Here is a 13151-nt window from a genome sequence, read left to right as displayed (position 1 = left end):
TGTTTTCATGTTTTCTGCTCCCCCTTCTTCACTCCTCATGTGTTCTCCTCTCCTTTTTTTCTGATTCTTTTTTCTGTGTTCTCTTGCTTCTTCCTATCTCTTCCTGCATCTCCCTCTTTTTTTCCTTCCTTTGTCTTCTTTCTTTCCACTTGTTTCGTCATTTTCTGCATCTCCCTTTTCTATTTTTCCAAACTTCCCTATGTTCTCTTTCTGCATGCTCCATTTCTTTACTTCCTCTTTCTTTTTCTGCAACTCCCTCTTCCATCTTTCTGATTGGGCCTCCCCCCCCCCCCCACATCACCATCTTCTTTGCTTTCTTCCCTTTTCTTTCTTTTTACAACCCCTTTTATTTCTATATCTCCCACTTACCTCTGTCTGCATCTCCCTTTCTCTCTTCTCTCTCTCTCTTTATGTAAATATGTGAATATTTTTGAACACTATTTTGACACAGAAGGATGATTTTGCTCCTAAAGAGATTGGAGAACAAGTTTCTGCAACCAAAGTTAAAATCTTTAAGTTTTAATTTCCATTTGTTTTTTTTTTCTTTTATTTCCATAGTCCCATAACTTTTTAAAGGAAATTAAGTGACATTACTGCATTGCACATTTTCTTTAAGCCCAAGTTCTCTTGAAAAAAAATGTTTATAGTTTGACTGTGCCCCACAGGGTTGACATTTTACAAACTTTTTAAGACAGTAAGTCCAGGTGGGACACAACAGTTAAAAATAGCTTAGGGCTCCAAGAGTTATAATACAACAATCTTAAAGAGTGTATATAACTGAAGTACCTTGAAGCTTTCTCCTACTTCTAAGTCCTAGTTTCAGATCAAACTGGTGTAGCAGAGCCTGCGTCATCACTCTCAGTTCAAGGTGCATTCAAACTAGTTTCCTGTTTTTCTGGCTAAAATAATGTGGATGGAGATGTTGAGGAGGGCTTGAGCAGGAGTGTTAGGGGGAAAAAAAAGGGCTTTGTTCCTGTTGACCTTTACGACAAGAACATCATGCAAGGCTGCCTAGGACAAGAAAAAAAGCAAACAGTTTAGATAAAAAAAAAAATTAAATCTCATGCTGGTGCTGTTGTTGAAATCTAAAAGGAGTCTTGTAGGCTTTTAGAACATGTTGGCTGCTGTGGGGCTGGGGGTTGCTGAGTGGAAGCTGAAAGCACTGTCATAGAGCTGGTATAGGTGGAAAGTAGATTAACATTTAAGCTTTGAACACAAAAATGTATTTTTCAGGAGTTGAAAGTAGACAAAACAATGATTAAAAAACACAAAAGCTACCATTTTTCTCTTATGGATAATCATTTAGTGTAATAATGTCAGTTATGTCTCTGTTGAGATAATTGCTTAGCTTATTTTAGGGATAATTTAACAGTTTAGCAAAGTTAAACATCATTCACAGTCATTAAAATGTTACATTAATCATCATCTTCCATGTTTGACTTCCTTTCTTTGTCTTATTTTAGTTAGGAGCACCAATTCCAACAGTTTTAATAACATTTTAGAGTGAAAGTGGTGATTTAAAGCGTCCTTTTTGTGCATCTGTTTCCCACAGAGCACTCAACCTACAGCAAAATCACCCCAGAAACACTGGATAATATATAATTTCCCACCCACAGAACCACAAAGGCTGCACTTGCGGTCACTATACATGGATTTATGATATTATGTGGCTCAAGTTTATATAAGCTGTCATGCAGAGAAAAACACTTTGGTGGCTTTTGTTCTGTAGTGGTTCACTCTACATGAATGAACTCTTCTAAAGTTTTTAATGTAGAAAAATGCATTTTCTTAAAATCTACATCATTACAATCAATCTTGATGATGGTGCCAGATGGTTGTGGAGACTTGTCTTATACCATTAACATTCAACCTACCTATTTCTGTCACTGAGACAAATTCATGGAGGAATTTACAGCTTTGAAGGAAGTGTAAAAAACTGCAGTTCCTTGAGTGTCCAGTTGAGGCTCTTTCCAAAGTCCCACACAAACCAACAATAAAATACCTGCTTTGGTAGCAGAAATAAAGATGTTTACACCCTAATACAAAAGACAATTTTGGTCTGAATAGACAAAGTCTTTATCTGCACATATTGTGTGGGGGTTGAATGTTATTTGTAACTCATACGTTTTTATTTTTGCATTCAGCACCGCTTTGCCTGCTCTTGGTTGACTTAAGGTTAGGTAGAGACAGAGTTTTCAACATGAAGATCGCCATCATTGGGCTTCAAAACTCCATTAACGAATGGATGACATCACTGAGACTATTTTATAAAGTCTATGTGAGGTACCACTACAATACTGTCCAAATGTTAAAGGAAAGAAAACAGTCAAAGCTAAGTGCTAACATGCTTTTTTTAGTGTGATGAAGTGTTAGAAATAGTCTCATTCATTTCAAACACAAAGGAAAGTTGAGGCCAATGGTCAGCTGTTGGTTATAGATCAGTTGGGAACAGTTGAACTCATATTTTGACCTGATTAATAGCATGTTAAAGGACAATATCCTGAGGCTTCCTACATATGCTAATACTGCTCTCTTTGGCTGTGTTATTGTTTTTCCTCTAAGAAAAAGATAGTGTCTTAAAAATGGAGCCATCATTTTATGATTATCTAGCCTCTGGGAGTAATAGTTGGTTTTTCGAGGTTGCCATTGTAGCCAAAGGTTAACAATAAAGGACTTCTGGCAGAGACAACCTTTAGCATTCAATGGTTTTTGTATTCAGTTTAACTGAAGGTGTAACTTTTTTTTTTTTTCAGATACACACTGTTACATTTGGAGATTGAGGAGGACCAGTTAGGATCAGTCGGGGTCCAAATATTGACATTTTAGCACAAAGTATTTAAATTCTGCCCTCTACAGTTTGAAACCATCTACTGACTTTTGAAAGTTTTTCTACAGGCGGATCTGGTGCCATTTGTCATCACTACAGAGCTCAACAGTTGCTGCCCTCTTTTTCCTGCACACTTAACTTCACTCCAATTTCCAGTGGCCAAAATTAGCAACTCCGCCAATTGGAGATGCCACTATACTACTCTGGGATTGTGGGAAATGTAGTACTACAGCCTTAGATTGTGAATAAACCATGTCTTCTCTGGAGTCATTGTGATTTTCAGGCACTGGATTTCAAGGCATAGTTGGGGGGAGGAGAATTTCCAGTTCATGGAGGTCCGAATTTCATCTCTGCTGTTTGCAGTTGATGTGATTGGGAACCTCCAGCAGCTGAGCGCAAAGCAGTTGGTATGAGAATTAGCGCCTCCAAAGCCATTGTCCTCAGCCGTAAAACGGTGGATTGCTCCCTCCAAGTGGGGAGTGAGTCTCTGCCCCAAGTGAAGAAGTTCAAGTATCTCAGAGTCTTGTTCACAAGTGAGGGTAGAAGCCTTCATTCCACTTTGCAGATCAATATCGTGCTTTGATATGTGACCTCTTTTCACTTCAGGGAAGTAGTTATGAGTATACAAGTATCAACTCTTGACAGCCTGCGTACAACTTTATTTTCATTTTTTAGTAAAACCTAAATGGTCATACCGCACTGTTTCTATGACATGCTAACTTCTAAGCTTTTCATGTTTACGTCCAGCGTAGTGTTGGAAAAAACTCTGACAGAAAGGCAGCAGCTACAGCAGCTGCTAGTGGTGGGAGGCTTTATGACAGTTTTAGTCCTCCAGCGAGTGATGGGTTAGGAAACAGACCCAGTTCTGCTTAATGGCAAATTTCAATTTTAAAAAGCTGCTGAATGGAATTTAAGATTAAAGCAAAGCTGTGTGTTAGCAAAGACGCTAACATCAACACAAGATCTGCAGACCTGGATTTGTCAACAAAACGAAAACAGCTAGGCTCAGTAATGCAATGACTAAATTGGTATATTGTATTGTAATTTAAAAACCATTACAACTAAGCTGAGATGTTCAATATAGTTTAAAACTACAGTTTACCATACTTGTACTTCAGCGAGTTGACTGTGGTTTTTGAGCCACTTTCACAGCTGACAAAGCTCAAGAGTGGAACTTATTGTATGTGTGAGGTTGAATTGAACACTAGCATCATGTTAATAAAGTGACAGAACAGACTTGTGAACTGATCTCCCCATCAAGTTATAGTTGAGTCCTACTTCAAAAGGTTATGCAAGTATTTCAGTGGTGAAATAGCTATGAAATATAGTTATTAGTTGAATGCAGACTAGTTTTGAATGTATCTAATGCATTCCAGCCCCCTTTGCTCTCAAAAGAAACTGATTTCCTGCCTGCTGAAATGGCAGTGGACAACACTACTTGGACTACAAATAGAAGCACACAAAATTGTATTTCATGCCTACAAATTTTGCCTCTATGTCCTGAATTTGTAATAAAGATTAAACCAGGGGCAGTGCTTCCTTTGACTTCTTGCAAGGCTTGAGATATAGAGCAAAAGTTTAATAATTCCACCCTTGACTGACCTTGGGTTCAGCTCAGAGTGCAACCAATTTGATAAAAGCTGAATAACCAGAGGCAACCCAAGCATCCAGGGGACGTATAGAAGAGAAACTTGTGCTTCTTTTTCAGAAATCCCTCAACAACTAAAACATTGAAAGTATTCTGTATCAAGCACCAAATGTCTGAGGACTGTGCTTTTGATATTTGCACATAGTTTGGCTTTAGCAAGTGACGATATGTTCTGAGCCATTCCACATGATGAGCAAAAGGCCAGAGGTCTTGATCTGGTCCTGAGAATGTCCATCCCAAACTCTATAGCGATCCATCCAATAAATCCTAAGGGCTTTCACTCAAGACCTTTTGAGTGAAACCTAGTATGATACTAAATTTAGTGGAGGTCATTCCCTTGAGAAAACGAGCGTCTGTAGACAACTTAACAGAAATCCTTTAAAAGTTTCAGAGTATGGTCTTAAGAATTCAACCAACCAGCCGACAGACATTGCGATCCCTAGAGCTGAAACCAGACACATTTCAAACCCAAGTCCATAGAAGGTAAGTCTCAAAACAAAACAGAACAGCACGAAGAAGATGATTTCCAAAGAGGGAGGAAAGAACAGGTAGGATATACGGTATAGGATGCTGCTGAACATTCGGCACTTCAGTGTGGACTTGAATACCAAGATGCCGCTTGTTTTGACACTTGCAGGAAGCTCGTCTCAGTGGGCTCGGTCTCTGCAGGTGAAGGTTCTGACCTCATCTGTTTCCTTCAAAAGGCAGGGAATGGAAAAAAGGGGCCCGTGCCCTGTAAGTGGATAGTAAGTCTAGACTGAGGGAGTAAGTAAATCAGAGATATAATGAGGTGTAAGGCAATGTCATGCCTTGTAAGCCAGAAGTGGGACTTTAAAATCAATACTTGCATTTACAGCCGGGGCAAGTGAAGAGAGAGTATGAGTTTGCTGAAGATTAGAAATGCCTTCATTTCCTGTAGAATGTTGTTTTTCTACCCCGTCACTGATAAATCTCCCCATCAGATGTAAAAAGAGGTCTTTACCGTCTTTATTCCCTGTTTCTTTGTCTTTTATGCAAGCTTAAATACAGTTACAGACCTCTGTTTCCTTGCACAAACTTTAGATTTGTAGCCTTAACCATGATGCTGTCTATTCAAAAAAAAGATTGATTCGAACTTTGTTGTTTTTGCCACCCAAATATGTAATTGTATGCAGAGAGTGTAACAGCTGAGACACCGAGAAAGGTGCCGTGATTTGTACTGACAAGCGCAGTATTGATGGGACTGACCTCCTGAATGCGTCTCAGAAAGGCCACTAAAAAGTCTTTCTTTTAATTTCACCTGGCTTACATTTGGTTGGAAGAAAAATTTCCTCTTTCAACTTCAATCTATTAATCAGGTGGTGGAAACAATTGAAAAGGAGCCATGGGAAGAGTACTCCACTACAGTTTTATACAGTTTTATTTCTCCTTTGTATGCCTTTGGTTGGAGTATACACATGAGCTGAAGAGGCAGATAGGATAGGGGATGACAGTCACTACAGCAGCAGAGACAATAATGACAGAAAGTTATACTTATAACCCAAGTCTACAACTATCCACACCTGGGTGATGTGTTTAAGACACTGCAGAGTGACAAAATGTCTGTCACTCTTGGTGGCAGGGGATAAATACTGTTGTAGAAGTCGACAATTAAGCCTGTCAAACTACAGTAATTGAAATAAAATCCTGTATCGGTTCAACAAGAGACCATGTTGCCTGGAGACTTTTAGCCCAGTCATAGGTGGTGGGTGGGGCTAGGATCTGAGAAGGTCAATATCTGACCAGTGATCATTATGGTTGTAAAAAAAAAGTACACACCCAGTCTTAAGGCGGCCTTACACCTAATGACTTTCCATCCGATTTCAAAGCCACAGACAAATTTCCAAAGTGATAGTAAAATCATGCTAAAGTTGCAGCTCGCTCCTGTTGTCTCAGTTGTTACGTGTAAGGTGTTCATAAGACTCGATTATAGTAGTTTTAAGGCAGTCTTTTTCTTTAGTCTTGGCATTACGATAATATTGTTGTAAGTTTTAAGTCCGATCGTGTGCAAATTGTGTTTCTCAGTGACATGTAGGTCACTGAGTTTAAGCACATTAATTAACTTCATTCTTCAAAATATGAATGTGAGCGTAGATAAATCTAGAGCCGTTGAATGTCCGCTCATAACTCAAGAGACAGAAAAACTTTCCTGCAGTCAGATGTCTGCACTTGTGTGTTTGTGTGCCTTGCCTGTCAGTTCATTCCAGGCTGACATGACGAGTACTGTAAGCTGCCACTGGGATTTTCAAAGTAAAAGCCCTATCAGTTTGTTTCTGTGGTGAGACGACTCGCGTTTTTGTGTGGTACTTTTATTCTGAAGTGTTTCCAGGATAGTTCCGCGGTTGTTGCACTCACATGCAAAGTTGCTTCAGTGTTTAACTTTCCTTTTGTTTCTACTTGATGTAAATAATTTAAAAACATCAGATTTTAAGAGATATGAACTCAAATGCGATCTCCATCTCCTTCTACATCTTGTTCTCTGCTCAAAAATTGTTGTGAATTTCCACTGGATGCATGATGGGAAATAATCTCAAAAGGAATCATATTCTAGTCCTGTAGTTAGTGACCACCAGTCTTTGCAAAATGTTAGTCTGAGACTAAAAACTCAACAGCTTGCCACAAATTGTCTTTAGATGTGGGTCTCAGATGCCAGCCTTTTTAGAGTCTTTTAAGAGTTTTAGCAAAGTCGTCTGGTGTAAGGTCGGTCTTGTATTAAGTTTATTTGATTTTTATGAAACACAATTAAAGGAAAGTTCCCACCCACCCGGGTGGTTCCCTTTGCCTGTTGGTCTGTATGGTTGAGTTTGGTGGTTCCATGTTTTAGGGTAGGTGGTGTCAGCGTTGTCTACCACCCGGCTAATTTTCATTGAGAAGGTTTTGTTGGTTGAAGGTGTCCAGGTTCTGAAAAACCAGTTAGTGTCATGAAAAACAGTTCTAGTCAGTTTTAGTTTCCACAATTTTAGTGGAAATAGGACTTTGGGGGCTTTCTTTCACAAAAGGCTTAAACACTTACAACTATCAGTGGTTTATTTGTTTAATTATATTGAACATTTTTTGTAGCGTGTCGAAATGAAACTATAAGACTAAGATTAGAAGATTAAAAATAGGATTGGAAATAAAAGAGCCAACATTTTATCACTGAATGTGAGCTCCTTCTCTTTAGGTTGGAATGTCTTTGATATAACAAAAAGAGAAGTATTACAGCGAATCCATCCCTCATTCTGTCTCTGCTGGGTTCACAACAGCAACAATAATCTACGAAAATGTTCCACGCTGCGTTTTCCAAAATGGTTTTAAACTGACAGCACACCCTAAGATAACACCTGAAGGTGAGCATTTCAGTTTTAGCACAAGTGAAACATGCCCCCCTCTCCTGCCTTCTCCTTTACAAGTCTACCTTGCACATGTTCTCTTTATTTAGCCGGTTTTAACACCAGCAGGATTTTGTTTGCCTCCAGCTCAGAAAACGACCTTTGGTTTCTACAAATCCTCTAAAAACTGTTTCTCTTACTTTCCTCCATTATGATTCACGCCACGCTGGAGTGCGAATTTAGACGAAAGGCCTATTAATCCGACTGCATTGTTTTTGTAATTCGACTGATCTCTGTCTCTGTTTTTTTGTCTTTTTTCCCCCCTCCCCAGTTCTCTCCAGCTGGGGACTTGATTTTCGAAGTGTACCTGGAAAAGAGAGAGCCGGAGAAGTGCTGTTTGATCAAGGTACAAGAGAGTGTGCGTTTATGTGTGTCTGTACTCTTTTGCATGGGCTTTCAAACAACTCCTTGTGGTGGGGCGAAATAAGAAAGAAGAGGGGTGGGGCTGTGCTGAGGGTGGGTGGAATTAGAGGTGGAGAGGTTGATAGAATCGGGCTGAGACATTCGTGGTTTAACCTGATGGGATTACCGCCGCTGAAATAAATCAAAAGCGAAGCAATCAAAGAAACGTCTGATTTAATTGTGTGAGTAATTGCGTTTTTCAAGCCGGGCAGGCCGCTGTAGGTTACAGACCCCTTTTTTCACAGGGCAGCGGGTGGGTGGGGTTAAAAAGGAGCAGCACAGTTTGACTTCAATACTCTGCTTTCTCTCTGTGGAGTGAAAGTGCTTTGTTCACTCCTGTTCAGGTAATAACGTGACAAAGAAGGGAGTATTTAATCACTAGATGACTTTGAGTCAGTCTTATATGTGTATAGTGTTGATCAAGAGAGGTTTTGTATGCTAAATTTTTTCACTTTTGTTTCCTTTTCGTGCCATGCTCCTTGTCCTTTGCATCCATTAATATCTCTGTTGTTTTTGTGGTAGATGTCTCCCTCCATGCGGCCCTCTGAGCTTGCAGAAACAGCCCTGAGTATGAGGAACATCACCTATAAAGCAGAGGACTTATGGACCACCTTTGAGGTCATTGAAAACGGAGAGTTAGGTACACTTTTTCTCTTACATTGCAGAATATTACACATAAGCAAGTGCATTTATCTTATTTCTGGTAAAAAAAAAAAAAAGATCTCATTGTATTTATTTTAAACAACATTCACCCAACAAGTCCAGATTTAAAGCTTATTTAGAGTTAAAGGATCCTGGAGTCCACAATGGTTGTTAACATTTTTAAAGTTTTAAGTAGTTATTAAGAAACATTTCATAACAGTGGTGATTAAAGACCAGGGTTTAAATATTAGCAAAATTGGGGGGGGGGGGGGGGGCTTGTTGTCAGCTTGTTCCCCACTCTTTTCCCTATTTGGGATTCAACCTACTGTCCTATCTCTCTAACAAAGAGCCCCAAAATTAATATTTAATTATACAAAAAAAGCCGATGAAAGTAAGGGAGAATGCTTTTTTTCTCAGTTTCTTTTTCTTTCTTTTTGTGAAGTTGTCATCATCTCAACTCTTATCCTTCAAGTCTTGATAAACATCAAGGTTTCCCTAATTCCCCCAGGTACAATAAAGTTGAGATACAAAAAAGCATAATTTTAACAATCAAGCCCAACTCAAAATATAAATGCTAAAAGAAAACCTTTCAAAACTGAGGTGAAGCACTTCTAGATAGTTGACTATTTGTTCCAGAGAGAGAATGTCGATCTTCAGACTCTGCTGAAAAACACATTCCTCATTTTTGGAGCAAAAGAGCTGGAGCTGGATTTCCCATTTCAGGGCAAACTCAAAGGAATTGAAGAATTAAGACAGTCAGAAGACCAAGTCTGGTAGGGACTAGTGGTTCAGTGTGATATACTCTATGATACGTGTGAAATTTAAGATGGTGAACACCCAAGAAAAGATTTATAGATAAAGCATTACATGTGTTATTTTCACCCTTTTGACAGAGACGATCAGGCATCTTTATTATACAGACCAGTTATGAGTGTAGCTATAACTGTTAGAATACTGTGTTCATATCTTTGAGATTAGTTGTAAACAAAAGAGGACCCTGCTGTAACCCTTGTGGAACACCTTTTATTAGTAGTGCAAACTCATACTGAATATTTCCAGCTATCAAATCGTACATCTGGGCATCAAGTTTGACCTCAAAGTTTCTCCAAAGTTTTCATGCAGGTCCAATATAGCCTGAAGTCAGTCCCTGTTAGACACATTTGGGGACTGTATAAAGGATAACAATTACTAAAATATGACAACGTACATATTTTTGTCCACAGACTAAATCTGAAATTGCCCCCTTTATTATCACTGCTCCTAATTTGATACCTGCTGTGTGGCGACAGTTTCATGCACTAAAAGTGTCTTTATCATATCATCATCATTTCTGATGGTCTCACTGCGTGTTTCATCATGTAATGAGGTTTTGCTATAAACTTTTACTATAAACTTACTTTTTTTTTAATCACACAATAGACTCCTTACAGGAGTTTTGATAGAATTCACATCATCACACTCTGCACAGGGGCTTTCTTAAATTAACAATTCATGTTGTTTAATCAACATTGAAAATGAAAAGGTTGGTGTCCTTCAGATATTTCAAGCCATGCCACTAATAAGCGATTCTTAAAGCCTTTTTGCAAAGAAATAAATATTTTTTTCATATTCAGTAAACAAAATTCAAGAAAATATTTCCTCTTTTTTCCTTTGACAGAGTAAATTCAATTTCAAATAAAAGCCGGATAAATGTGTTCTTTATAAAAAAGATATCCTCTCTGATACTGTAGTCAGTACTTTTGGTTAATTTTGTCCATTTTCAGAAAGAGCCTGTTAGGCTGGAGATATACTCGCTGTTGACTTTGAGTATGAATACACTTCATGGCTGCCACTTGTCCATCATTACCCACATTTAAACAATGTTTGTCAAACTAACTAGCAGCAGATATATCCTGTTTTAGAGGTTGACGTTTAAACCTGTAAAACTGATGGAATTACGGTTGGTGTTATGGTTTACCTAGAGACCCTTCAGACACCATCTTACAGGGAGTGTCTGTGGCTGAATTAAAAAAAAAATGTTTTGATCAAACATATACAGTCATGGACGAAAGTATTGGCCCCCCCTGGAATTTTTCCAGAAAATACACCATTTCTCCCAGAAATTGCTGCAATTACAAATGTTTTTGGTATACATGTGTTTGTTGCCTTTATTTGCATTGGAGCAACACAAATAATCAGAAGAAAAAGACAAAATTGACATAATTTTACACAAAACTCAAAAAATGGGCTGGACAAAATTGTTGGCACCCTCAACTTAATATTTGGTTGCACACCCTTGGAAAAAAATAACTGAAACCAATCGCTTCCTATAACCATCAACAAGCTTCTTACACCTCTCAACTGAATTTTTGGATGATTCTTCTTTTGTAAAATGCTCCAGGTCTCTCTCTAATTTGAAGGGTGCTTTTTGCAACAGCAGTTAGTTTTAAGATCTCTTCATTGGTGTTCAATGGTATTTAGATCCGGACTCATTGCTGGCCACTTCAGAACTCTCCAGCGCTTTGTCTCCAACCATTTCTGCTTTTTGAGGTACGTTTGGGGTCATTGTTCTGCTGGAACACCCATGACCTCTGATGCAGACCCAGCTTTCTGACACTAGGCCCTACATTGTGGCCGTAAATGTTTTGATAGTCTCCAGATTTCATGATTCCTTGTACACAGTCAAGGCACCCAGTGCCAGAGGCAGCAAAATAACCCCAAAACATCCTTGAACCTCCACCATGTTTGACTGTAGGTACTGTGTTCTTTACTTTGTAGGCCTCATTCCATTTTCTGTAAACAGTAGAATGACGTGCTTTTCCAAAAAGCTCAGTAATTTTGTCTGGCCCTTTTTTTGAGTTTTGTGTAAAATTATGTCAATTTTGTCCCTTTTCTTCAGATTTTTTGTGTTGCTCCAATGCACATAAAGGAAATAAACATGTGTAAACCAAAAACATTTGTAATTGCAACAATTTCTGGGAGAAATGATGTATTTTCTGGAAAAATTCCAGGGTTGCCAATACTTTCATCCATGACTGTATGATGAGTAGGTTAAATTTTAACTTTATAATGATAAACTATGCATTGCACCAGGAGTTTCCTAACTCATTGTTTCCCAACCTGGAACTCCTGAGGGAGATGCCAAAGATCTCAGGGGTGTTTTAGGCTTTGTCTGCACTCAGGTTATCACAGTTTGATTCACATACTAACTAAAATCATGATAACACATATTAGATAGGTTATACAGAGGTCTTTCAGTAAGAACGAGATACGTCTGACGTTTTTTAGGGTTTTCTCAATGAAACAACTAACATTGATATTGGAGGGGCTCCAAGGAAAAGGCAAGGAAAAAAGGATGGGAACCACTGCTGCAGAACACTCTTATTTTCACCAAGTAATGACAGTGTCAAAAAAATGCAGACAGCTGAGAGTCATCTGTAAACACAGTTGCTCATCAAATCATTGCACCAGCTAAGAGTTGCACCAGCTATGCATAAGTTCAAATGGCCTAATTTGAACTGAAGTTCTAACTTACAACAAATATATACCGTGGAAGTTTTAACATAGGCAAACACACCTCTATAACATGGAAGTTTCCACTCTTGAGTTTTGTTTGAGGATTAACAGCAGTTAGCAGAAGGTTACTCAGCTGTTTGCCTGCTTTAATACTATTAGAAATGATAGGCAAACCCTAGGCTAAGGAAAAGCTTTTAGCTGATTGGTCAAATTAGCTGAAACCGTCTTGTCTGTGATAATATTTCAGTTAGTTTGGACATTGAGCTTTACTAGTTAAAATGAACCTTATGTCTCCTTGGTATAACCAAACAATGATACAAATGAAGTTAACTGGTTTCAGTGTAGGGCATAGTGTGGGCTTCACCCTGTGACTTAAGACATAACTAAATCCTGATATACACTGTGCAGTTTTTGGATGTCTGGGACGAAAGAAGACCAATCGTTGCAATTTATATGGAACTGTGAGACAGGCCAACAGACATTTGTTGTCACGGTCTTGTGACCAAAGTTAGCCTGGGATAAAATTCTGACAGTGTCAGAAATTAAGGATGATCATCTCATGGTGTGACTGCTGCTATGACTTCTGTCGACTAACGAATAGGAAAGAAGCAAGAACTGACATAATGATATACGCAGCACAGTTGCCAACAATCAAACAAATTAGCGTAGAATAGAGACAATAAAAAAAGCAAAAGTTTCTGGGATTCCAACAAGAAGGAAAATCTTAATCTCAGCAAGCATATAAACA

The 13151-nt window shown here is 38.6% G+C and overlaps 1 protein-coding gene across 3 annotated transcripts in view; it reads left to right on the top strand.

Annotated features, from left to right (window-relative positions):
• arap2 (ArfGAP with RhoGAP domain, ankyrin repeat and PH domain 2) overlaps positions 1 to 13151 on the top strand; it is a 232484-nt gene that overhangs the window by 199192 nt on the left and 20141 nt on the right. For all 3 annotated transcript variants that reach the window (XM_041778717.1, XM_041778719.1, XM_041778718.1), the window contains exons 25-26: positions 8136 to 8210; positions 8789 to 8906. In XM_041778717.1, coding sequence (XP_041634651.1) covers positions 8136 to 8210; positions 8789 to 8906 — 193 coding nt within the window. The remainder of the gene's footprint in view (positions 1 to 8135; positions 8211 to 8788; positions 8907 to 13151) is intronic.

This window comes from Cheilinus undulatus, linkage group 22 (assembly GCF_018320785.1).
Source record: "Cheilinus undulatus linkage group 22, ASM1832078v1, whole genome shotgun sequence".
NCBI classification, from domain to species: Eukaryota; Metazoa; Chordata; class Actinopteri; order Labriformes; family Labridae; genus Cheilinus; species Cheilinus undulatus.
This window is presented reverse-complemented; position numbering and strand designations above follow the sequence as displayed.